The sequence below is a fragment of the Zonotrichia leucophrys genome, chromosome 5 (assembly GCF_028769735.1).
Source record: "Zonotrichia leucophrys gambelii isolate GWCS_2022_RI chromosome 5, RI_Zleu_2.0, whole genome shotgun sequence".
Lineage (NCBI taxonomy): Eukaryota > Metazoa > Chordata > Aves > Passeriformes > Passerellidae > Zonotrichia > Zonotrichia leucophrys.
The window spans coordinates 41,911,201-41,938,763 of record NC_088175.1 but is presented as its reverse complement, the minus strand read 5'-3'; the positions used below and the strand labels follow the sequence as shown (position 1 = coordinate 41,938,763).

Genomic DNA, 27,563 nt, shown 5'->3' with positions numbered 1-27,563 from the left:
GATAAATTGAGCCTTGCACCGTGGTGGAAAGAGATTTTAAAGATAGGCTTGTATATATTGATTGTCATCATAGTTATGCTTATAGCAGTGCCTTGCCTGCTCCAATGCAGCCACAAACATTAATATCTTGTCTCTATCTCTGCACTAGCAATCCCACATCCAGTGGCAGGGGAAACCAGTGTCCACAGGACCAGCAGTACTTTGCACCTTAATGCCTTTCCTGGATTGTTTCTGGGTCTGCTTCACCCTTGAGAGAAGCACAGCCAGAGCATCCCAGTTTATGGACTTCTCTGTCTGGGGGCTAGTGCAGGGAAACAGTGACTGGCCGTGTTTGCCGTGGCTGCTTTATGTCAGATTAATCCCTAAAAACACACAGCTGGATACACATGGCACCCACACACATTCAAGGATGGTCATGTGGCTGGAGTATGAGAAACAAAGCAGTGATGGAGACCCATCCATCTGTAGTATTTCCTTTGTAAAGCTTCCTAAAGGCTCCTCTTCCCTATTAGCAAATCTGGTAGTTAGTCAAACATGACAAAAGCTGAGACAAACCTGTCTTGTTTTAACCAAATAGGCTTACACCCCCCCAAAATTAATGTCTGTTATCAGCAGAACTTAAATATGGACCCAGGCAGGTGGTTTAGCGAGATGTATACACACTAGGAGACAAAAAATTTTAAGATGGGGCTGGTTTCCAAAAAGATGGGAATTTGCCTGCAAAAGACGTGGGTGGGAAATGTGTCGAACAGCTCTGCACTGGAATGTCTGGGAAAAGTAATGCCTGTCCTTTTGCAGCCATGCTGATAATTGCTCTGAAGGACATCCACCCACCTTGCTGTCCAAAAGGAGGACCTGCTGCCACGTGCTTTCTCCCAGCTTCCCTCTTCTGCCAGCTCCTCCAGGACAGAAAAACCACCCTGATTTTACACTCTTATCAGAGTATGAAATTCCTACCATGGCAATCCCCTCACAGCAATCTGGACGTTTTCCCCTTGGTTGCATGGAAAGCAGAACTTTGGCTCCATGCAGTGCAGGACTCATCACCAGACAGGGATGGGGCAAGCAGATTAGCAGGGCTTAGAGAAGAAAAGAACTGTATGCCTAATTTGCCAACAGTAGGAAGACAAGGGAATAAAAATCAAGGGCTTTGGGATGAGATAACTCAGTAGAAGGACTGATAGTCTTGAATAAAGTACTGGATTTCACAAGGGAAGTAACAACACGCAATGAGACAAAAGGAAAAGAGAAAATATATTCAGAGAAATTCCACCTAGTCATACAATAATCTTGAGAACTTGTTTGATGTTATCAGCACATTTTAAAGCCTCTGCTTGTCAGAAGAGCTTTCATATGTAATCTCTGAATAGGTTACAGCCTGCAGGAAGGCTGAGTGGCTTGTTCTATTCCCATATTTACTATTTTTCCAATTGTCTCAATTCTTTACATGAACTGGCATTTTAAGGCTATCCTCTTAGCAAATTTATTACAGATTTGGATAACTGGAGCTTGCTGTGATGGCTGATTTAAGTTTATCATCACTGGCAAATATTTCTCTAAAGAGACCTTTAAACTAAGTCAGTTTCCAAAAAGAATGTCTAGCAAAATGATTTCTTTTTCTGATTTTAAGGTAAGAAAACAGCATGAAGGAAAAGGGATTAATTTAATCAATTAATTAAAATTTTGTCTTTGTTCTTAAATTGAACTGAAAACCTCAAATGAAAAATGTTGTAATTCCATATTCTACATGCTGTTTTAAAGGTGCAAGCCAAAATAATTCATCCACAGTTAAAAAGTGATTTGGTAAATACATTCAAATGCAATTATTGTAACTCTCCTCCTACCCAAGTCCTTATTTCCTCTCCAAATGAAATCCCAGTGAAGCTGGCCCAGTCTTGGCAAGACCGTTCGTTGACAATGCTTATTTTTAACAGGTATTACACTAGCAAAGTATCTGAATAGTTTTAACTAAATATTTCTTGACTACCTAGTGTAACTATGGCTTTTCATCCTAAATACCTTTGCAGCTTCATCCTATATTGTGAGGAAGAGCCGTGCCCTTTGCCCTCTTTCTATGCCCCCTTTCCTGGCATTAATGGTGTTACAGCATCCCCACTGAGGTCTCTTCACTGGTGCCTCCATGAAAGATACCTGAGCGTTATTTTTGTGGCCTCTTTGGGAGTGGGTTCTTTTCTTCCTTACAATCTTCAGAGCTGTGTTCCCAGCATCCCAGCCTGTCCAACAGCCATGGTTCACCACAGCCAGGGACACAAAAATAAATCAACCATAGCATTCTGCTGATTTGTGTCCCCCCAACAGGAGGGTCCTCAAAGACCCCCAGCAGACAGGAGGTGTCTGAGCCTGCAGTGCTGCTCCTTGACTGCCTTCTGGGCAGTGGAGTGCCTTGGAACCTGCTCCCAAAATATTTTCTGAGAAAACCTTGCAACACCAGGCAGTATTACCCTCCACCGGTTTGGTGGGTTTTATCTTGTGTTTTGAGCATCCAGGGTTTAGCAGAGAGCAAATATACAGTTTAGGAGCCTCAGAGGGGATTAGGGATGAAATTAAAGCAAAAGCAAGGCTGTTCTCAGTGTGTGAGGTGATACCACACCTGAGAACACAGAGACTGGGGATAGATGAGCCACGATGGCTGCTTAACTCCTTCCTCTGGTTTTCACTCTACTGACCAGCCAAGTGCCCTCAGCACCTGCAGTAAGAGAAGATACTCCACATGACTTAAAATCAATTTTGTCTCACTACTGCACCAATCTTCAGCTGCTGCCAGCTGCTTACTCCAGCTTCAACTCCCACCAATGAGCTTCCCAATCTGCCTTGGTGGGGCAGGCAGTGTTGGTCTCACTGTCTGCTCCCTGGTGTTTGGTAAACACCAACAGCTTTGCATCCTCAAGGATGTCAATGGGTTGTTGTTCCTCCAGAGCTTCTGGCACTGCAGAAGTCATCAGCAGGCTGGCACAAACTCAGCTGTCCTGCTGAGTGCAGGATGAGCCACCAACCCTGCCAGATGTCAGTGCTGTGGTCAGCAAGGCTGCAGGTGAGCTCTCGGGCAGTCAGCTGGTGAAAGGCCACCAGCTTCCCCGCCACAGGGATTTGTGCCAGTCAGTGGCCTGTCACCAGGATGGAGGTGGCTCACACAAAGCACAGCCATGCGTTCCTGCAGCACTTGTTTGGGTGGGACAGCTGCTGCAAATCGAATCAGAGAAAAATGCCAGTTTTACTCACAACGAAGCAGAGGCTCTGGCATGGGTCTGACCTGTCACACTGTCAGCCCCAGCTGCACTCAGGCATTTGGTCCCTTAGGAATTACTGCAATAGGAGCAAAGCACTTAGGGAGGCAGGGCTGCCAGGGTTTTTCCAGGTTATTTCCTCTACAGCCTTTTTCATTTCTGAGGAGTCAGATCCTGCCCTCGTGCTGTCAGAGTGACACGGCCAAACGAAGCTCTGAGGTGGTGGGGGAGCCCTGGAAGGCACAGCTGTGTTCTCTGTTCTGACACACAGTTGTCAGTAGCCGGGTGCCGGGAGGTGCTCACATGAGAACAGCATCCAGTCCCGCAGCAGCCTTGCGGGAATCAGTGTTATTTTCCTACTACTTTACTGCCTCCATGACAAGGCAAACAAGGGGGAAAAAAGGCTGGAGAGGGCTAAATCTCTGCCTTTGTTTTATTTCATCCTTTCACAGATCAAAATCCTTTCATGCAACTCCCAAGCTGGGGAAGCAAATGTGCCGGACTGAAACATGTAATGAGAATGAGCTCCATCCAGAAGTGGGGGGGGGGGGAAGGGGAAAGGAGAGAAGGGGTAAATTAGAGAAGAAATCTTTTGGATGCAGGCAAACAGGTGGGGGATTGTCTGGTCTGTGAAGGCAGGGTGTCTGCAATCTTTGTAGCGATTAGATTTAATGGGACAGACACGTTTCTCTCCTTCACATCCCCTCCTCCTCGCAGCCCGAGGGGGAGAAAGGAGGGAGGTGGTGATGGGGAGGTGGCAGGGGAAGAGAAGATTTGAAAGAGTCTTTGACGTCAGCCCTGCCCTATAAAAAGCTGGCAAGGAGCTGGGAAGCAGACAGCAGAGCTCGTGGAAGAGCAAAGATGCCAACCCCGAACATCTCCACCTCTGCAGCCAAAGGCTTCCGCAGGGCGGTGTCGGAGCTGGACTCCAAGCAAGCCGAGGCCATCATGGTAAGACAACCCTACCCCACTTCTTTCCCTCCCCCTCCAAAATCCACAGCCTCTTCCATAGCTATAGGCAGAGGCAGGCAAGGATAGATGGACCAACACTTGGTTTGTGGGACTTCCCCAACATAGGCACGTCTGGGCTCCAGGCTGGCAAAGGGAAATTATTCCAACAGGTCTGTCTACATACTGATACATGTGAAATTAAAACATTTAAGGGGGTGAAAACTTGAAATAATGAAACCACCTCAACAAAAAGTAAGGTGAATAACGCACAGATCTATGGCAAGAATAGCAAGGAATCCCCATGTGAAAGGCAATTTGAAGATCTTAATGATTTCCAAGTTTCAAGGCATTAAACTGCAGAGATTTCACATGTTTTAGCATAATAAATAAAGTGGGGCTGTTATTTCAGACAGCACACAAGGCACAGGCAGTTTAACTTGTTTGTTCATGGCCGCTGTATCCAGTTTATCTCCCAGAACATCCTTCTCCCATTTCTGTTCCCGGTCCTCCTTGATGAGTTCTCAGCCCTGTGTTTAGCCCAGGGAAAGCTCCTGCACACACCAGGTCTGAAAGTGTCAGGGAGAGAAGTGTCAAGTATCTTTAGAAAGCCGAGCCTGGCCAACCCATCAGACTTGCTGTAGGGACAGGGACATTTCAGCTCTTACCTTCGAGGACTTGCCATGCAGGATGAGCTTGAAGACTCCCAATATTGGACATTCCTGTGGGGCAAAGGTGTGGATAGGCAGCAGGTGACAATGCAGGAGCCAGTGCAGCCAGTGGCAATGGGTGCACCAGGAGGGGACCTTAGGAATAGAGATGGGTGAGGTAGCAGATATGTTTGGCAGATGTCTGCAGTGTGACTCCAGCAGGTCACTCTTAGAGCTCCCCATTTCTCTCCCTTGTACCCGCTGCCTTTTTCACCCATGCTCCTCTTAGCCCTGTGCAATGCTCTTCCTCACTAAAAATCAACCACTACATTGGGAGAAAGGTGTTTTGGAGAGTGGAGTTTGCTGGAAAAGGGAAACATTTAGGAAACAAGGAGGTAAGCTTGCTTTCTCTAATAAATGGAAATCAGGGAAGGCTTCTCTCTCATGCATTCCTTTCCATTTCGCAAAATAATGAACACTCGAGTGGCCCTTGAAAACCTGGTATTTTCCAGGCAACTTGCAAAATCCATATTTGAGATGCTCAGTGTCTGGAGAAGTGAAGAGTGTTTGCTTATTGCACCCTCTGAGGTGCTGCTCTGTGTTTTATGAAAAAACAGACCAGAGAACATAGGGGCCAGGGGAGTTCATGTTCAACAAGAGGGCTGACAAGAGTGAGGCAACCTGCTTGGGGTGAGTGGCTCCTCCAGCCTGGATGGTACATAAAACCTTAGCCTGTGATTGGTTTTGAATGAAAATTTTCAGAAAAGGGAAAACAAATAAAATTAAAACTTTGCCCTGTGAGGATCGCTATGAGAGTTGGCTGCATGAAAAGCTTTTCTCTTCGCTCTCACCTAGCACAGGAGATCTCCACAACCCTGCCCTCTACCAGGCAAGAGGCATGACTCTGCATTTGTACCTGACATGGCATGTCCCTGGCCCTTGTGTTGTCACTGTGACCGTGGGTGATCTGCCCCACAGCCATCACCCACCATCACATCACCTCCAGCAGCTCTCAGGTGTTGCCTTGCCAGGGGAGCTGCAAGCTGAGGGGGAAATCCAGACCTTTGCAACCCCAGAACTCCCCTACACCAGCAGGTATTTTACATGTCAGCTGGGGCAGCCAAGCATCAAGCTCCATGGAAAAATCTTTGGTTATGTGTGAAGTTTTTCTGCTGCTAACAGTTTTTGCAAGAGACCCTGGGACTGTAGCTGGGGCAGAGTTTGGTTACAGAGCCAGGCAGGAGACAGCCAGTGGAGCCAAAAAAGCTACAAAAAGCACCCAGGAAAGCAGGGTTGTGACATTAATGTCCCCAGCCTTTACAATCCTTCCTGACTGCTGCAAATAATGAACCGGGGGGAAAAAAAGCAACAAAATCGCTCAGAACACAGAATTCTTAATGACAATATGCAGGCTGGGCATTCTGACTTGCAGCAAATTCGAGGAAGAAAAAATGAACAAACCCTTCATAAGAGGTGCAAACTAACCTTCAGAAGAGGTGAATGAGTCAGGCGCTGGTTAGGCAAATAAATGCTTGGCAAAATCAAATTACAGTTCTCGCTGTAGCCAGATATGCACTCAGGGAGGGAGTCTGCAAGGCAATTCAAAAATATCATATAATGGTGACTTTGGAAGAAAGGAAGGCATTTATCAAGAGATCAGTTTGGTTATTATATATGCCACATTCCTAATTTCCAGCAAAAGGAGAAAATAGCCCAATGAGCATAAATGTGAGGGGCAGATTTGAGGACAGTGAGGTGGGGAACACACAGCCAGGCAGCCTCCAGCTGGCAGAGGAGGCAACAGGCAGGCAGACTCTTCCCAGTCCTCTTCTTCTAAGCAAAATTCAGCCTTTTTCTGTTTTGTTTTGATTTTTTTTTCCAAATTACCCACTTAAACTATGCTATCATGCAGCTATGAATAGGAACCAAAGCCCCCACCCTGCCTGCCAGGGGCCACCCAGCCCCAGCACATGTGTGGGACTGGCTGAGTCTGCTTCCCCTGGTGCAACTTTCCAGTCACCCAACTCTGGTATTTTAAACCCACCAGCTGGATTTTAATCTGGTTTACATCCTCAATATGGGGGTCTAATTTCCCTCCTCTACCCTCCTCCTACCCAGAAGTAAAATCCTGCTGTGCCAAAGCACCCTTGGGTAAAGCACTGCCTGGCTTGGGATGGCTGTGGAGCTCATTTCTGTGGCTACCACAGGGCACAGTTTGCTCTGCTTATTGCAGGACATTAAAGTAAACACCAGCTTAGCTTAAAACGCTGCACCGATGGAAAACACACACTTAAAGCTGAGCACATGCTCACAAGACTTTTAAAGTTATGACTGAGATCACCTGTTAGATGTCTGCCCTCTTTGGGCATGAATACCACAAGCAGCAGCATGCACTTATTTGTTATAAGGTGTTTTTCTATGCCCTGAGGAATAAAGGGGGGATCAGAAAATATAATTTTGGAGGGTTATCTTTACTGAAACAGGAGCAGATAGAGGTGTGTGTGGGCTGGTGCCTCGATGTGCTGCTGAGTTTTTGAGGCTGTATTTAAAGTGTCAGCTTTACACTGCTAAAGCATCCAAGAGGATTCTCACAGGAAACATGAGTTACTGATAGTGGGCTTTGAAAATCAGAGAGAAAATAAACTTAGTAGTCAGTCAGGCTGTCTTGTTAAAAGGAAAACACTCTTAATTTTCACAAGGTAGGGAAAGCACTGCTTAGTTAACATGTTCTAAATATTTTCAATGTAATCACAGGGAAAACTGCAGCCAGTCCCACTCCGTGTCCTTCTTCAGTGCTGTGCCAGGTTTCTTTTAGCAAGCTCTGGAGGTTTGTCATCTGGTTTGGGTCTTGAACACAGAAAACTGGAACCAGATGCATTGCCTCTGAATAGAAAACTGGTTGTAAAAAGACCAAGAACAAATAAGTTGGTATATGAGCTATTTGTATAACAAAAGAAACAGCAGTGATTGAAATAATTCGTAGTTCACTATAAGTATAAACAGGTGTCCTGACATGACCTCAGGCACAGAGTTACATTTTAGATTCAATTCCAAGTAACAGGAATCTGCAGGAGTTTGTTCAGACAAAACAAATCTACAGATAAGTGGGAGGAATTTATTTTCTGGGGTATATGGTTGTGGTTTCAATTACACTTCAATGGATAAGCATCCAACTAATGTCAAAAGTAAATGTCACATTGGATCCTGGGAGCAGTTTTGCTAAGCTGCCCTGCTAATACACCTGCAAACAGTTCCTGTTTCCTGGCCATGCCACAGCTGTGGGCTTCACCTGTCCCTCACAAAATATCTTTTCTCAGATGACCTCAGGTTTATCTGATGTCTCTTCACTTGAGTCCATCTCACCTGTAAACCACATAAGGTTGTTTCTGGGTTTTCATTTTTTCAGAAGATATTGAAAACTGTTGCTAGGGGAGGTGAGAGGAGAAGCCCACTCTCCAGCTATGCTAAGAAGATATTTTACACAGGGTTTTTTATTTTTCCCAAAGATTCACATTTCTGAAAGTTCAGTTCTAAAACCTCAATCCTCATGAGCAGATCTTCCTCTACAAAGCCAGGCAAGTCAGTCCAGGCTTTCCCTGCTTCCTCTGCTGACACATACCAGTCACATCTCATCCAGCTACTGGGAATGCCTCTGATCTCCTCAATCTCTGTGAGCAGTGTCATTGATTTCTGTTCTGCCTTCAGTCTCCACGTTTCGTTGGAAGACGCCAAAGCCTCATTGAGGATGCCAGGAAGGAGAGAGAGGCCGCGGCTGCAGCCACTGATGCTGCAGAGTCCACAGAGACCATTGTATTCGAGGAGAAGGATGGGAGAGCCATGCTGAACCTCTTCTTCATGCTCAAGGGAGCCAAGACTTCGCCACTGTCCCGTGTCCTTAAGGTATTTGAGGTGAGTACCTTGGTACTCAAGGAACACACTCCAGGTTTCATGACTGGGCTGTGAGAAGCGTCACTTGAGTGTAATAAAGAAGCCTCAGACTAGGTCTGCCTACTTCAAATTATCACATTAATTGTCTGGTATCTCTGAAGTCATGCTTTGTTCATGGCCCAGCGTGTCCTCACTTGCCATCATAAGAAGGAGGTGTACCTCTGAGATGCAGTGCTATTAAGCTCTGGCCTTAATTTCACTTAATTATTTTCAGTTTCACACTCAAGTCCACACCCTCATGGTTTGCAGTGTACTCTGACAGCCCTCCCTGCTCAGCACTTCAGCTTCAGGCACAGGGCTCTGATCCCACATTCAAAGCAAGGTGTGTGCCCTGCCTGTCCACAGACCAAACCCATCTCACTTTTGGGTCATTACCATACTGGTCCTCAGTCAAATAGTTACAGGAACAACTTTGCCCTGGGTGTAAAACAGGCATATTGATTTCAAAATTACCTTTTCTATTCTGATTCACATGTTAAAGGTTCTGTTGGTTCCCCTCAAGACATGCATCCTGTCTATGCCTTTAATACCAAGAAAAACTGGTAACTGAGCTTTTTCCCTCTAGCCAGCAATGTAATGTTGCATTATATAGGATCTCACTGCCATGAATGGAAAGACTGAGATAAGTGCTGCCTATTTAAACAGTAATCCAAGCATGACAGCTTGCATTCATGTAGTGTGTTTCCATCAAGAATTATTCAAAAGTGTTTTGCAAACTGAGGTTCTGAGATGTGTTTTATCTATGGTAGTTTAATTTCATTGACTTCAGCAGTGAGAGGAGAGGACAATTTGTTCCTATTAATCAGTCACATGGCTGTTAGGGGCCTTTGGAGGTCTCTGATCGTCTCTGATCCAACCTCCTGCTCAGAGCATGCCCAGTCCCAGCAGGTTGTTTGGGGCTTTGTACACTATACAGAAAACCTGCTACTTAAAAACTGTAAACATACAAAAAGTGTGTTTGGGGGATAAGTATTTCCCTGAAAATGTAGGGCATTCTAGCTGTTCATTACCCATTTAGTATTACCTCTGATAATCTTATGAAAAACATTTAGATCTTCAGCAATTACAATTCCTCTACGAGGACTGTTGAAAGAGAAGCTGTTTTCTGGGCAATGTATGGTTCTTGTCTCCAGACTGGAAGAACCTTTATGACAAATTTTCAGACAAAACCCGTGTGTTGAGATGACTGGGGTCTCCTTCTCAGAACACACAGATCCCAGATAAAGCATGACAAGTCCATCAGTATAACATTCAACAGGCTGCTCAGTGGGTATGAAACAGATGTGTAAGCTCTTGTACTTGGAAGAGTTTATGTTATACTGCATTCAAACTCTGTAATTTAAACAATTTTTAAAACATCAAGCGAGAAGCTGTGGCAGCTTATGTTCAAATATTGTTTGTTTCTTCCTGGAGCAAAAAAGCTCTTTGAGCTTGTCACAGAGACAGCTTTAAATATAATAAAAAGACAAGCATGTCAAGTCTCAGCAGAGGAAGATTCATTTCCCAGATCCCTCTGGCAATGCAGGTACAAGATATGAAAGCAGACGGGCATAATGACATTTACCTCATCATGAACCAGGCTGCAGGGAAGCTGGTTTCACTCTTCTGTATGTGTTACATGCAGCTAAAGCATAGGTAATGCAATCACAGCTGTCAGATTAGTGCAAAGGTATCGATTGTTCAGGGGACAATGTAATAGTGAAGTTGGTAGGTACATTAAAAACACACAGGTAAATTTAATTTACCTGTGGCATCGCATCTGTTCCTTCTCATCTTTTTGCCTCTGATTAACAAAAGAAATCATGTCCCTTCCTCTATCAAAGGTCCTGCAGGAACTTTGGGAAGGTTGGGTCATTGCCTAGTGCCTTGGGCTTGTACAGCCAGTTTTCACTGAGCTAAAAAAAATACCCACAAATCTACCAGGGCCCTTTGGGAGACTGCACACATCATTTTGCCTCCTTATTCCATGGGGGAGGCCAGTTCCTACAGCGAGCCCAAATGACATCAGGGCTGGTGTGATCCCAGACCAATGCTGGTGCGGGCGAGCCCCGGCGTTCAGCACCACGGCCAGCGCCGCGTCGCCCGCCCGCCCGGACCGCGCCCGCCCCCGGGACCCCACGGGACCCTGCCGGAGCCGTGGGGACCCTGCGGGACCTGTGGGATCCTGCCGGACCCGCAGGGCCCTGCCGGACCTGTGGGACCCCGCCAGGCCAGCACTCCACTCACCACAGCCCCCACCAGCACACACCCAGGGAGCGGCTGGGGTGGGAAAATGTAACGCGGCGCTCTGCCACATCAATTGGTCTTCTTTGCCATGTGGAAGTCTTCTGTTGGTAGTTATTGAACGGCCTCGGTGTTTGTGCAGAAGGAGAAAATGTGGAATTAACGGGTAAGGATGTTTATATGGGAGGGAGGTGAGGCTTGAAGAAAACAAGTAGGAATCTGTCCCAGACTGGGATTGTTCATCCTGGAAAAGAGAAGGCTTCTTGATGACCTAATTGCAGGCTTTTAATAACTGAAGGGGGTCTAGGGGAAAGATGGAGAGGGATTTTTTATAAGAGCACGTAGTGTCAGGACAGGGGGGATGGATTCAAACTGAAAGAGAGTAAGTTTAGGTCAGATAATAAGAAAAAAATTGTTTACTGTGAGGGTGATGAGGCACTGAAACAGGTTGCCCAGAATTGTGGATGCCTGGGAGTGTTAAAAGACTGGTTGGAGAGAGCTCTGAGCAACCTGGTCTGTGAAAGTTGTCCCTGTCCACAGCAGGGAGATTAGAATGAGACGACGTTTAAGGTCCCTTCCAACCCAAACCATTCTATAACTCTGTGTCCATATGGACATCTTTGGGTAGTAGAAGAAGGTGTTTCAAATGTTTCTTAATGTTTTGGTTTTTTCTTCCTTTCCATGTCTCAAAAGACATTTGAAGCTAAAATTCACCACCTGGAGACCAGGCTTAGCCGAAAGGCCCGTGAAGGGATCGCTGAGCTGGAATACTTTGTGCGCTGTGAAGTCCACAGCTCTGACCTCAATACTTTCATCAGCTCCATTAAGAGGGTAGCAGAAGATGTGAGGACCACTAAAGAAGACAAATGTAAGAAACTTACAAACACTTTCACTTGTGCTGAGAGACTGTTCTCTCCCTGTAGAAACAGTGTGGAGGCTTTGTTATTCCCAGTAAAGGGAAAGGGCTGCTGTGTGCTGAATTTGAGCAAACCAGAAGGGAGGGCCTCTGGGATACCTGAATCCTGAAAATAATTTCCCTCCTTGTCCTTTTCCCAACAGACTCCATTGTTCAGAGCCCATTCTTCTGGTAAAAGATTGAAAAAAACAGAAATAGGAGGTTGAATTTCATGCTTTGCTCACACCCCTTCTCATGAGAGCTCTCATTCCAGCCTTTTATATTATAAATGCAAAGAAGTTTCCTACCTGCGTGTTAGGACATCTGTACAGATTCAGCACTAATCTACAAGAAACTTAATGTGCCATCTTGTCCTATCTGAATATAGGATCATTATTGTAGAATAATATTGTAGGAGAACATCCCTAGAGAACTATGACCAGCAGGATCTCTGGGTGTTTTTTAATGTGAATCACTCAGTAAAATCTCATTTTCATCTTCTTTAATTTTGTCACAAAATACTCTGCTGAGAAATGGGCAAGGAAGCAATGAAATGTAGATCATGGCATTAGACGTGACTCTAGGAAAGGAGCACTGAGGTTGTGAAACTACAGCCTGGAAGTAGCTGTGTCATGTTGTATGTGTGCATTTGGTATGCCACATTATGTGTATCTTATTCAGCCTCAGAGCCCCTTCTCTTTAGGGGATCTTCCCTTCCACAGACAGACTGTCACTTTCTCTCTCCCCATAGTTCACTGGTTTCCCAGGAAAATCTGCGAACTGGACAAGTGCCACCATTTGGTCACCAAGTTTGACCCTGACTTGGATCTGGATCACCCGGTGAGTGTGTCTGCGTGCACCCTGTCACACTGCACTCCTGAGCTGTCCCAAGGAGGCAGGGAGATGAGAACACCCATGAGTGCCGCTGATCAGGGGACTGGAGTGTGACTGCCATCTTGAGAGAGGTCTCAACAGCCAGTGGTGAATTTTCCTGGGTGAAAAACTTTAGCAACTGATTAAAAGTCCTGTCTCTGTTCCTGTTTGTCACCACAGGGCTACTCTGACCCAGTATATCGGCAGAGAAGGAAATCAATAGCAGAGATTGCTTTTCAATATAAGCAGTAAGTCTCCTTCCTAACATTCATGTGGGGATAATGACATATCAGTGAACCTATTGGGAAGCCATTGTATGTCACCTGTATGACACTTCTCTTCCTTTATGTTTTGTCTCCCCATTCAGCCTTTGCAGTACCTTTTGTGTCTCTCTTCTCTCTTTCCATTCCAGTTTCTCTTTAATTAAAAATATCTGTTGTCATTAATTCATACATTGGTAAGGGTATAGTAAGAACAAACCACCTGCATAACAAAAGCCAGATATATATCCATCAGACCTCAAACTTCATTTGGAAATGTGGCATCTCTTTAGAATGGCATCTAGTTTTTCTTCAGTGTTTCAAGTACTGAAAAAGATACCCATGCCCAGAAAATTTGTTCCAAAGGTTCATTATCCTGGTCATGAAAAAATGTGGGATTTACTTCTAAGCTGGACTTTGATAGCTTTAGCTTTTACCCAATGGATCACACATGCTTTTCATCTACTAGATAAAATACTGCTGTCAGATTTTTTCTTTTTTGCTATGAGGGTATTTACAGGCTAAATGATTTGCCTCCTAAGTCTGCTAAATTAAATAGATTTCAGTAATGTTCTCATCATTGTCTTATATAGATTTAAGACTGTGCCTTGTACTCTTACTTAATACTTCGATTGTGATACATGCAGTGATAGCACTCAGTGTGTTCACTACAACATCAGACAGAGTCTGATATTCAGTTAGGTTTGTAAAACCTTCCCTAGATCCTATTCAGTGATGCTGCCTTTCACCTTAGCATTCTCTCTCTGAGCAGGGCTTTAACTGCTGAAAGCAGACTACAGAAATTATATGGGTCACCTGTTTGAGCTACCCCTGCAACTGGTGTGATCCCAGCAAGGGCTTCTGCTCTGGTTCTCATGTACTTTGCCAATTTGAAGCCCAGAATATGGACACTGATGGTTTCATCCTATTCAAATACTAAACACACAGAAAGTCATGGTGCCAGAGGAAGAGTCCCAAGTGACACAGGGTTAAATACTGTCCTAAGATGAGGCACCAGTTCAAGAGGTCTTCTCTAATATCTCATCTACAGGTTAACATTTATGAGCCACTGTGTAACATCCCTTCAGGCATCCCTTCAGGATCTGTGCTTTACAATGTATGAATATCTCATTTGTCCAAACACAGAAAATAAAGATTTAGGAAATACAATTGTTAACTATGATGACAAAAACCAAATTGTCATTTCATCAATGCCCATTTACATCAATGTTGAAATTTTCTTTTCCTGCCATCCTTAATCTTATTGACAATATATTTTTCTGCAGGTCAAAATGCATTTAGTTTTCCTTATTAGCTGCTTTTATTTCCCAGCCACTGGTTCATTCTTGGAGCCATCAGCTCCCTGAAGTTCAGATATATGGAATGAATTTATTTTCACACATGAAGTCTTTCAATTTTTTCCAGAGAAATCCATTTTCTTCCCCCTGGTAAATATTACACCTGCTAAACTCTTGCTCATCCCTTGTTCTTTCACAATCTCTGACTAGAATCATGCTTTTCTTTGCACCTGTGTATTTGTTGCACCTGTACAAATGACCCAGTACTAAGGCTTTGTTTTTCCTGTCACCCCCTCATTTGGTTTTTAAAGATTTAAGAACATCATGCAGAGTTTCTCCAGAGTGCTTCCTTCTCCTGGGGAAGAGGGGCCTGGCTGGGGCTCTGCTCAGTAATGGTGCCTTTGCCTTGCAGCGGGGACCCCATCCCTCACGTGGAGTACACGGCGGAGGAGACAGCTACCTGGTGAGTGCTGATTTCATGATTAGGGCTGATTTCACCACTACTGCTTCACCACTAGAAGGTGGGAATCACAACCCAAACATTCAGGGCATGACCTCTTGAAAAATGTGTCAGGAGTGCGAACATCCTACTTAATGGCTTGTTATGAAAAACAATTCCATGGTGCAGACTCCAGGAGTTTCCTCCAAAGGAGCCTCCCCACACCCCACAAAGCAAGGTGGATAATTTGGAGCCCCACTTCTCTAAGGGTCCTGACTCAGTAGCAGCCTCCAAACAAAGAGCAGTTGTCACAGCTGCAGGAAGAAGTGTGAAGCCCATGGTGAATGTCTGTGTGGTGCCTCACAGGCCTCACTTAGGAAAGCACTCCCTTTGAACATGATTTTTTCCAAGAGTGTTGTGCAGGAGTGTTTCTGAAAAGAAGGCCAGCTCCTATGAGCTGAGTACACAGGCTTCTCAACAAGGTCATCTGGTTCTATTGACTGTCTTCACAGTGCAGCTTCAGGAGTTAACCTACTGGGAATATTTTAATTCCAGCTAATACCTTTCATACAGTCTTCTGACCTCCCAGTCAGAAATAGGTCTGACACAGAGGAGACATAGGTGGAGACACAGACCTGTGCTGCCTTTGCAGGTTCATTTGAATGTGTGTCTGTGTGTTTACATACTTCTATCAATGTACAGGGACATAGACTTAGGTGGAGAAAGGCAAAAGAGCACGGAGCCTAAAGACAGGAGTCCCTGATAGAGCATAGCCAGAGCGCAGGAGGGGACTGGACACATTAACCACTGAATGTCTGCCACCTCTCCTCCTGAAGGAAGGAGGTGTACAGCACCCTGAAGAGCTTGTACCCCACCCATGCCTGCAAGGAGTACCTTGAGGCTTTCAGTCTACTGGAAAAATTCTGTGGATACAATGAAAACAACATCCCTCAGCTGGAGGAGGTGTCCCGCTTCCTAAAAGGTGAGTACGAGCCGGGGGCACCCAGGTTCAGGGTCTGAACCCAAAGGAGTAGTGAGTGAGCTGAGATTTAGGAGGAGAGCTGGTGCCTTGGGCATTACTCAGAGGACAGAGGTAGAGCTCAAGTGATGGGGCCTGCAGCTAAACACAGAGGGCTGTGGCTGAAGGGCAAGCCTGTGGTCAGATGATCCCACTGAGCACCTGAAGAGCAGGTGCTGTTCCTAGGAGGAGCAGGATGTTATGAGTATGAACGAGGCCAAACTTTCTCTGGAGAAAGAGGTTCTTGTTTATTAAAACAACTGCAGAGAACGGAGTATCCAGGATAAGCCCAGACACCCACACAGCGAGCCAAAACCAGAACAGTGCACTGCGCTCTCCCCACAAAACAATGATCCAAAAAGCAGAACCCTGACCCAACGGCACTCCCCCCATTTATAGCCCCCTTCAAGTCCCGGATTGGTCCATTTTGGATCCACATGGTGATTGGTCCATTTCCAGGCTTCTCATTGGTCTTTAACACCGTTCATTCTGGACCAATCGTTTCTGCAGGGCTTTGAATGATTGGTCAGATCTTCCATCCAATCCCTCTTTGACCTCGCCTTGCCCCGCCAGACTGCCCTTCCACCAAATCCTGGACCCTTCTAGAACATTCTAATAACCTCCCTCCACTCTTAACGTAATACAATTAATATAACATAGTTAATACAATATAATTGAACTATACCCTAATTTAACATAACTTTTACCTATAACAAGATGGATTGGGCTGGGGCTACAGCGCTGGGAGCAGCGGTGCAGCCCATGGGCCGTGCTCCCCGCTCAGTCAGTGTGTGCTGTTTCAGAGAGGACTGGCTTCCAGCTGCGGCCAGTGGCTGGCCTGCTCTCAGCACGGGACTTCCTGGCCAGCCTGGCCTTCCGCGTCTTCCAGTGCACGCAGTACATCCGCCACGCCTCCTCGCCCATGCACTCCCCCGAGCCGTGAGTATCGCCCATGGCCTCCCTGCCGCAGAGCCCCAGCTGCCCAGCCATCACCCTTTTCCCCAGCAAACACTCTCTGTCTGCTGTTGACCATGTTTGCCTCCTTTCCTGCTCCCCTTGGCAGGGATTGCTGTCACGAGCTGCTGGGGCACGTCCCGATGCTGGCTGACAAGACATTTGCCCAGTTCTCTCAGGTAAGGTGCTATCTGCTTTCTCCCCCTGAGAGGTGGGAATCCAAACCCCGATGTTGCCACCTAAACCTTTCTAGTTCTTATTAACCATGAGTTCTATGGTGGACCAAGACCCTAAATACTGACTCTGCAACAAAGTGGTTTTAGTCTGATCACGATGAAGTCCCAGCAGATGCCTGGCACTGCAGGGCAGCAATATGTATGGTCTTGAGCCAATAAAACAGAGTAATCAATGTCTTAGGCCCTCAGTCCTGATGTTTGCCCCTTCTCTTCCTAGGACATTGGGCTGGCATCTCTGGGAGCAACTGATGAAGAAATTGAGAAACTAGCAACGGTAAGTTTTCCCCTTTGCTGGATGGGGGGCACAACACCTCCAGCAGTACTTCTGTAGTATCAAGAGGACTGGTCCAGCCTGGTATTCCAAGATTTGCAGGCTCAGAGCTCCCACCCAAGCTGCCCCATGCTCTTTTCATGATGACTGTGCAGAGCAGAGATCAGTTAAACAGCAGAGCTCACTTGCACATTAACCCAATTTTCTCGGGCACCAGTAGTATCACCAAGCATCGGATTTCCAGCAGCAGCACTGCTGGGACTCTTTGGGATGGAATTAAATGACATCTGCTTCCTTTGGCTCTCCCTCAGCAAGGTGACCTGTCCTGCTCCAAGGACACCAAACAGCAGCATCTCATAGCAGATGGAACAAGCCCAGGGACACAGACTCTGTCCTGGTGTAGCAGCAACTTACTTTAGCACTTTTCTCTGAAAGCAAAGTGTAGAGAGGGAACAAAGAAGCAGGTGCCTGTTCCTTTAACCAACCCCAGACCCTGGCCAATGGTGTAAGGGCTCAGAAGTGACAGGGAGATGAGGATGAGGAGCTGTGTCCCTCAGGAATTTTTCTTTTTCTTTTCACAGCTTTACTGGTTTACAGTGGAGTTTGGGCTCTGCAGACAGAATGGAATAGTCAAAGCTTACGGAGCTGGTCTCCTCTCTTCCTACGGGGAGCTTATAGTAAGTCCCACCATAACCTGCCTCTGCTCTACACCCTGTAGAGAAAAACACCTCCTGCTTCTGCACAATGACTTCCCTCAGTCTGTTCTCCACCTTTGCCTACCCCATATGTGCCCTCCACTCCCCTTAGTCTCATGCTGGATTCTTTCTGCTGTGTTCACAGCACTCCTTGTCGGATGAACCAGAGGTGAGGGACTTCGACCCTGATGCTGCAGCTGTTCAGCCCTACCAGGACCAGAACTACCAGCCTGTTTATTTTGTGTCTGAGAGCTTCAGTGATGCCAAAAATAAGTTGAGGTAGGACTGGGCAATGAGAGAGACCCAAACAATAGGAGATTAAGATGCTATCTATTGAAATAGGGTTTGACAGTTTGGCTGCTTTCAGTCTCAGAAGTGCTCTGAAAACTTTGATCGGGTCTTCCAAAGTAAAGCAGTTCTCCAGATCCTACAAGCAACATGCTTGACATGAATAGATCTATCTAGGGGAAAAAAAATGGCTTCTGCCACCTAGGCTTGTTAATATGTATTCCTGGGCCCCAGATACCATCCCACCATGGTAATTGGGTTTCCCAATCCCATGGGACTGCAAACAGAATGGTAAGGGTCAGCTCTACCCACAGACATCTGTTCAGAAGAGCATTTTCGTGGTCATACCCAGAATTGCCCACAGGAGGAAAGCTCAGTGCTTGGACTGCTTTGATTGACAGAGGAAAACTTAGCCTATACCACTTTTATCCTCACTTAGGAAAGAGACAGGATGAGGCAAACATGACGTACAAGACTTTACAGTTCCTGCAAGAGGGGTATTTAATATAAATAACGTGGTGAGGACTGCTATATTTCAACTTCTGCTTTTATTACCCTCACTTGCACTGTTCATACAACCTGGAGTCCAGCTGCTCAAAAGCAAGCACAGGGGAGTCCATAGTCACACACACATACACACTAGACTGCTTTAAAAAAACCCCAACTGCTGCCTAATGAGTCATTTCCTTGCATTTAAAAGGGAAAATACACCACATACACAGCCAAGATTAGGCTAGAGGGTCTTGACTGTGACAAGCACTGTAAATTATCCTCTTTAAGGAGCTCAGAGACCACACAGATGCTGCTCTGTGAGGTGAAAACATTAAAGCATCATCCCTTTTGCATTAGTGGCAGCTGCCACCATGGGCCTGACTATCAGTGTTACTCCTGGGGAAAAGCCTCTTTTCTCAGGAAGGACACGCTCCCCCAGTGCCCTTCCAAGCAGCCATGCTGTATCTAGTTGCTTCAAAAGGTGTCAAGTGAGCGCACCCATTTTGGAGGGCAGGTTTCTAGCTATTAGCTGCTGTGCTACGAGCTGTCACTGTGGTTGCTGACATTAACAAGAGAGTGAGCAGGACTTTGCCTGGCAGAACTGAGAGGAACCACATCTTTTAGGAGGAGGACACCATGAGTATGCAGGAACCTCCCTTGTTAATGCTTTTTCTCGTTGTTTTCCTGCCATGGAGTGGCAGCTCACTGCCAGCGCCAGCCTGAGCCTTGCACCGCGTTTCCCCGTTTCCCCTTGGCCCTCTGTGCTGTGTTTTCCTCCAGATCCCTCCCGTTCCGGGCTAGCCATGAAGTCCCAGCTGGAGGAACATCTGTCTCCATCTGGGGAAGGGCTGCGCTTGCCCGAGCTGTGCCGGAGCAGCCACAAGAGGGTAGCCTAAGCTAAGCAATCCAGGAGCGAAAGGGTGAAGCCTCGGCAGAGGACAGGAGCACGCCTGTTAGCGCTGTTTGTCCCCTCATGTTCTTTCACCGTGAGACTGCAGCCACAAGCACCTAACTACAGATTTTCAGCTCCATAGTCACATAACCCTCAAATGAGAAAACCCTGCCTTGTCAAGTCGACAAATCTCAGTGCTGGAAGTGAATGTAGGCAACTTTAGGGAACTGCTACCCTTGATTTGCTTTCACTTGGCCACATGCTTCTCCATTAGAAAAACAGCAACAAGGGCTTGCTCTTGAGAGATATCAGGTAGAGTCAAGCTCATCGCTGGGATTCAGACTGCATTTGGCTTTGGGTACAGCAGTGCAGCTTTGTTGAGAACACAAGGCTCTGGTGACACTATTCTCAACCTCCAGGTCTGAGCCACTGCCTGTCAAGTCTATCCGTAATAAGCACACAGCTATTTTCCCCCTCCCCAAACAGAGATTAGTCAATAAATGCATATCAGGAAGGATTTAGTAATATACTGCGATAATACCACAGGCTTTCCCTGCAATTAACTTCTAAATCTCCTTGGCCTTTTTTGAAAAGGGAATTGCAGCAGAGAATGCCTGGCAGTCGCCATGGAGGTGACCACTTTGATGTTCCCTCCTGTTTGGTGCAGCCCACAGAGAGCCACAGTCAAACTCATGGTGTTCCTTGACAAAGAGAAGGGATCTCAACTACTGCTGCAGTGGAGCTGGAAAGGGGGAAACTCTGCGTAAAGGAGTCATTAACCTGTGCTGATCTTCCTGGGAAAATGGTGATGAGTAGGAGGGAGACTGAGGACCCCTGCCCTGTACCTATCCTTGTGCCCCTTCCCTTGCAGGAGCTACGCGGCGCACATCAAGCGGCCCTTCTCGGTGAAGTACGAGCCCTACACCCACAGCATCGAGCTCCTGGACAGCCCCCAGATGATCTGCCACTCCCTGGAGAGCGTGAGGGATGAGCTCCACTCACTGATTAACGCGCTCAATGTTATCAGTTAATACAAGAACTGAGCCCTTTCCGTCCCCTCCCAGCCCCAGAGTCCTGCCCTGCCCTCTCCTCATTCCCAGCTGATCATTCCTACCTGTCTGCCCCAAACATTGGCACTGCTGCCTGTCACCACGCGACCCCAACAGCTTCCCACGTTTGTATGTAGGGCCAGCTCGGAGGAGGGCAGCAGGACACACCCCAGGCCTGCTGGCTTTTTGGGTAGCTTTTCTATTGACTGCTGGAAGAGGCTTAGCAGATACAAAAAGCATGGCCAGGCTAAAAAATTGGGAGTCAAGAGCTGTGTGCTAGGCTCCTGGGTGCAAGGAAGAGGAGAAAATCTACTGTATTCAAAAAGATAAAAAAGAGAAGCAATAATTTTTTTTAATTGCAATTTGAGAGAAAAATTTAATCTGCCTTTTTTTTTTATCCCCAAAGCAACTCTATGAGTCCTGTTCTTAGTTATTCTAATATTACTATCACCTGATGTAGCTCAGGTGTGTGACTAATGCTATTGCTGGCCATTTCCAAGGAAGGTAAACATCTGGTTTGGATGCTCAAACCCAGTTTCATGCAGTTTTCAGTGTAGATATTAATGGTTTGATCTGACCCAAAGCTCTTGGTTTTCCTCCCCCTGCTTTTGCCCTTCTTATCTTCTTGCAGGCTGTCTCATAACTTAGCGGTTTGCTCAGAAGTTTGGCCCAAGGTTATGCAGCTGTGCAGTATCAGAGCTGGGCTTGGGATGTGTGGAGGCTGCTAAACAGCTGTGGGGGACAGTGAAGGGGAGAATTACACAGAGTTGTTTGCATGATCATTAATAACGTTTCTGTGTCGACTTTTGCTGTCCTTATCCACGATATATGATTTTTATAATTTCCTCTTTAAAGAACTGCAGGACTTGGCAGTGAAGTTTTGGCTATTAAAACGGCTAACATTGTTCTCCAGTGTTACTTCTACTGTGGCTCAGTCATAATAGTTTACAATCCATTACTCTTTATCCCATTTCAGACCTCCACATATATGTGCTTTAACCCCAGTTCTCTCAAATTTTAACTCCTTAGCTACTGATGGCACTTAGACTCCTGCCCACTTCAATCTCTCCTTTCTGTTTCTTTTCTTATTTGACCCTTCCTCCTAAATTCCTCCTAAATTGCTTAAAAGGCCATTACTGAAATCAGCAGTTTGACACCAGGGCTAGCTGCTTTTCCTCAAGCTGTTTGTCCTCTTTGGATTTTTCTGTAAACCGATAAAACTACTGAGTTAATTCAGTTATTGTCATTTCAGAGCCCTTTTTCCAAAGCTGCAGCTATGATTTCCCAATCTGGGTGGATCCAGATCATGAGCTGTAACTCTCAAGGCTCCCTTAAGAGCTGTAACAATTTTTCATTTGGGTTCTTCAGATATTACTATTAGATTAAGTAGCTGGAGCAGGCTATGCAAGACTAAGGCAGGCTAGGCATAGTTTAGCCATGAAAATCTTACTGGTGACTTGAGTAAAACTGACTAAAAAGAAACAAACAAAAAAAAAAACCCAAGAAAAAAGGTGAGAAAACAATCAGGCAAGCTATTATAATTTTGTCTGTGTAGTTAATGCATGGGTTATGATCTTTTTAACAAGAGAAGTGCCACTTTGCTGGTGTTCAGGTTGCTGTTTCTCCTCTCCTTTGGTAGTGTCCAGCTCCTGGCTTGCTGCCCATGAAAGCAGCAAGGATGCTCCAAACCGTGCAGCAATGCCAGGCTCCTGATCAGGACTGGGCAGGGAATCTCTCTGTGGAGGCATTTGCTCTCCAGAACCATAAAGGTCTGAAGGTGATCATCTCTAGGTCTCCAGAGCACTTCACAGTCTTAAATATCTAAAATTAATGCAATTTGTAAAAAGACTAAACTCATTAATATGGAGTGATAAGCCAATTTAGAAATCCTTGCAACTGCAGGAGACCTCAACTCCTCTGCCTTGCCTTGGAGTTTGCATTGCTGCTCCTTGACTCTGTCAGCTGCTGCTTTTTTGAGGAGCTGTAGTAAAATCTGCTGTCCTGCAAAAATAGCAAATAAGCAAGACTTGCAGCGTGCTCCAGCCCCATGAGTATGCAAGCACACAAACAGATGTGCTGCAGCTGGGGGAAGGTGAGCACCAGGAGGGTTGCACTCCCTTGCTTTTGGGACACGAGGCTGAGCTGGAGCAGGCTCTGAGTGTAGGGGCCAGGGCTACACAGGTGCCAGAGGTGCCTCTTTGGGCCATTTTCAGTGTCTCTGTTCTTCACAAATCCATGACAAATTCCAGAATTTTTTGGCCCCTTATGGAGACATCTAAAAATATGAACCTGTTTGTATTTACTATTGCCCTCACCTACTTAATATCTTAGAGGATTTATCTTATTAGTAACTTAATAGGTCCCCTTTCACTTTGTCTCTAAGCCTTGTTGCTTTTTATCTATTTTCAAATACATTACTTGGCTCCTTATTTCATAAGACATATAGGAATTGGATCCTTCCTTTCTCATTTTACACATTTTTCTCATGTTGCTTCTTCTACCAGGGCATTGCTTTCTTCTTTGTCTTGCCAAATATTTTAGGCTCTTGGACACAGGGCCACTAAGAGACGGGCTATTCAAACAAAATATGGTAGAATTGTAAACCAATCCCTAAACTATCACTGCTTTTAAAGCTACTGATAGCAAAGTTAACTTTTTAACCCATAATTTTGGATATTGTTCTACGATTGTCTTTAGATTATTTTTAATAGTCTGACTAATTTCTTTCTGCCATTCTGGGTGATTACAGGTGGTAGGATTTTTGCTTAATCCCCAGGCTATTTATTTAGTTTTGAATTCTTCACTTAAAACCTCGCCCTTCCCAACCCTTCCCTCTGTCCACTTTATCCTGTCTCAGGTGCTGTCCACACATATGAACAATTTGCTGTAACAGCATTGTTGCAGTTCCAGTAGTTGTATTCGTTTTAGGAAGAAGAACCTCAGCCTGCCCAGGAAAGGTATTTATTGTGGCAAACAGGTACTGATTTGTGTCAGTTTATTGGGGTGATGCCTTGACAGTACTTGTCACAGTCTTTAGTTTAGCCAATGCAGCAGAGTTGGCAGCTTTCTTTTACTAACCCACTTTTGCACACGTTATGCAGTTTTTATTTTTTCCTATGTTTCTTACTTCATTTGAGGCCAAATCTAAACTCTTTATACTCTTTTCAGAGTACCCTACACTTTTTTATGTAGCTCATTATGACAATTACTTTAGACAATTAGCTCATAATGAGCTACATAAAGAAGTGTAGGATGCTCTTATTCAACTGCATCCCATCTTTTTTTAGCTGTCACCTGATTGGGACTGCAGTAAATAAAGTCTGAGTTAATTTATCTAGTTGCTTACTAAATTACTCGCTTGCTCACTTCTCAGTATTGCTTGTAGTCTTCACATTACTTCAACATCCTTTAAATATATTTTATTCCCACTCTTCCTCTAAGCTTGTAAAGTAGAACTCCTGTTTTCTTCATAGGTGTCCCACCATGTGCTTGCCATTGCTCATCTCCCCATTATGCAACCAGTATTTTGTTCTACTGCCAGAGAGTAGCTGTCTGTAGAGAGGTGTTGGTAGAAGGGTTTTTTGTCTACTCACAGCCTGTAAGTTCCTTGGCATGATCCTTTCTCTAGTTTGCCCACTGTTTGTTCCCTCATTCCACTGATAGGAGTGTCTTGGGTTATTTTTCCTCTTTGATCAAATGTAGCACTCTCATGAGTGTGCAATACCTTTGGTTCATTCCTGGTTTCCATTGAAAGGATATCCACATTAATATCCATTTCTTCCCTTTGTGTGTAAGAGCAGAGTAAGAGCAGATGGGATACAACTGCATTATCAAGGGGAAAGCCTCAAACTCCATCACAGCCCAGACTGCCTCTAACCAGGATTTCTCATGGCCAAGGAAATTTTGGTCCAGCCACCGGAGAGGACTCATATGCTACTGGTATCCATTTTCCTCCTCTATTTCTCTGTAACAGCACGGCTCCCACAGTATCAGCTCGTGTTGAAATTCTTGTTATGAATAACTTTCCCTTAACTGAGAATTTCAGTGCAGAAGCTTTTCAAGCAGCTTCTTTCATGCCAGATAAAGCACTGTCTTGGTCTTTGCTCCAGTTCCCTCCCTGACTCCTTTCCTGTCATTTCCACAATGCTCTGCTGCTATTAGCAAAGATGGATACACTGTCATAAGATACTAGCACAGCTAAGATATGCTGCCATAAGAAATTAAATTCTCCCAGCACTCTTCACAGTTGGGATTGATTAGTGGGAGTATTTATTTCACAGAAAGCTTAACCTTTCTATCATTTATCCATCTTCTTGTTTCACCAGTTTCAGAGTCCGGGCATTTAACTTGAGGTTGTTTTAATTGTGCCATATTCAAGTTGACATTAAACACTGGTCTATTAATTTTAAAACTCAGCTGCATCTCTCTTGTACCTGTTCTTCTGTAGCTGCAGTTCCCCAAATATCATCACATAAGGCAATCTCTTTTCTTTGTCCCCCACAAACATCATTCAAACCCTCTGCTCACACGAGCATGTGCAGCAGGGCAGGTGCTCGGCCCTGTGGGATGCAAGTAAAGGTATCTTGTTTGTCTCTTAATGTGAAAGCAACTCTGTTAATTGCTTCTTCCCCTGCATTTTGCCATATGGAAGCTTAGTGTGAATCGTGGGGGTGCATTTGTGCCACTACCTCTCCTAATTCATTTGCTGTCCAAGGAACCTGACTCAGTCAGGGACCCTGGAGCTACCTGTGCTCTGCTGGGAGGGGTTGGTTGGTACACGGTATCACGTCCTGCTGCTCAAGTCCAGGACATTCAAGCAGGCCCCTATCAGTTTACTGAAGACTATCTGTCTTCCTTGAGCTTATGGACTGGTAGTGATTGTGCCAATTGGATCCTTGGCTTACCATCCTGCTGGGCAACTTGATTAAATGCCCATGGTGGCAAGATTAAAAGTTTATCAAGGAGGTGTCTGATGTACAATGGATAAAAGCTGGTGGAGCACACACTCTAATCAATTTACCACCTAAGCCCCATTTAATTCTAAATATAAGCAGTTTCTCTACTGTTGTGCTTCCTTTCAGTGCCTTCAGATCTGCAGCTACCTGCCTTGGGGTAATTTTTTTTTTTTTAATTTTAACAGCTACAACAGTTTGATCTGCCATAGCCATCTACCCTGGGACAGCATTTGGAGTCTTGGGGGGATAGGCTGCTATTCTCAACTTCTCTTTCTTTTCCCATTTGCCCATATCATCCTTGAAATCATCTTCCTGTGATGGCTCCCGATTCAGTTCTCTACACTGCTTTCTGGAACTCCAGCAGTTATTTTTAATTTTTGCATCCCAATCTGCTTTTGCAAGTGTCTAATTTTAGCTTTGCATTTACTATGATCAGGTCCCTTTTGAGCTCTCCCTTGCTCCAGGGCGAACCACTGCACTATATATGTTAATCACCCTCCTTAATTCTGTAGTTTTTCCTTCTCTTTTTCTAAATTCATTTTATTCTCTAATTGCCATTGCACATCCTTATTGCCTTTTTGGGCCACTAGATGGTATTCCTTTTCTAAAGACAAGCTTATTTCAAGTCACTGGATAGACCCTTTCAAACCACAATTTTCCCATTGAAGCAGCTGATGTTGTGGTGTTGCCTTGGTATAGATTATTGCTGTTTCCCATAACAGTCCCATTAATAGAAGCAGTGAATCCTTGAGTCTCTTTTCAGCCACTCTCTCATATCAGGAAACATTTGGTCTCTATCACCCATCGGCTTCCTGTGGGCTAGAGAGGCACCCACAGCCCCTGCTGTAATCTCTGATATTGTTGGGATTTCCTGCAGCCCTTCAGTATTCCTGGTTTTAGGCTTTTTCCTGAGTTGTCTTGGATTTTTCCCATGCTTTCACTTTTGTCTTAAGGTATCCCTCAAGTATTGTGCACAAGGCTGGTTAGGTTTGTAGAGTTGCCTTGAATGAGGTCACAGAATCACAGAATGGTTTGGGTTCCAGCCCCCTGCCATGGCAGGGAGCCTTCCACTGGACCAGGTTACTCAGAGCTCCATACAGCTTGGCCTTGAGATCACTCAGAGAAAAAGACTCTGAGGATCTACCCAGTCAAACCCTTCACCAAAAGATGTTATGAATTCCCTTTTCCTGATCGTGGAGCAGATTTGTAGGGTTGTGTGGCTGCTTAGAGCTAAGTGCGAGCTCATGTCCTTTGGGTGGGTCATGGGATCCTTCACACCATTCCCCCAGACCTCACCAAACGTGACTGCAAGCTCTATAGAAAGTGACTGGGGAAAACCAAAGTGATGGGTCAGCCCAGGTTAAACTCTCCTCTAGAAGGAGCATGGGCTGGCAAGGGAGGAAGAAGGGGGAAAAGCCTTCCTCAGAGCCAGGCCCCAGCACCCCTGTGGTGTGTGCCTGTCTCAGTGCCTCGCTGAGAGGTCTCACTGTTGTTGCTGCTGCTGCTGCTGTGGGTGGATCTGTCTGTCTGTCTCTCTGTGTAAAGAAATATGAAACAGAATTATTTTTCATTTTGGAATTGTGCTGCTGCTCACATGATATTAAGAATAAAAAAATATATTTCTGGTCTAGCATCCTGAGTTTGACTCTTCTGAATCTTCTGCTGTCCAGATTCAGGTTGGCTGCCTTGCCTGCAGGCAGTATCCAAAATCCAGCCTGGGGCACGTTATGGTGGAAGACCTGTGACTTGCACTCGTGCAAAATGTTTATTTGGAGGTGGAAAATGCTTTGCAGACGAGATGATCTAAGCGTTTCTTTGGCAGGATATTACCAATTGCACAATTATGCATGAAACAGTAGTTGGGAGGTCTCTTTTAAACAGTGAAACACCAGGGGACTTGCCTTCACCAAATACATTTTGTCCCAGCATTTCTC

At 45.4% G+C, this 27,563-nt stretch overlaps 1 protein-coding gene across 1 annotated transcript; it reads left to right on the top strand.

The window, feature by feature from the left end:
* The first annotated feature begins 4,100 nt into the window (after positions 1-4,100).
* TH (tyrosine hydroxylase) lies at positions 4,101-27,268 on the top strand. Its single transcript, XM_064714787.1, has 13 exons — positions 4,101-4,196; positions 8,549-8,752; positions 11,708-11,882; positions 12,661-12,749; positions 12,963-13,030; positions 14,753-14,803; positions 15,616-15,761; positions 16,601-16,736; positions 16,861-16,930; positions 17,205-17,261; positions 17,840-17,935; positions 18,099-18,232; positions 20,497-27,268. Exons 1-13 carry the CDS (start codon positions 4,107-4,109, stop codon positions 20,654-20,656), a joined length of 1,476 nt encoding a protein of 491 aa, XP_064570857.1. The 5' UTR covers positions 4,101-4,106; the 3' UTR covers positions 20,657-27,268.
* Positions 27,269-27,563: the final 295 nt, after the last annotated feature.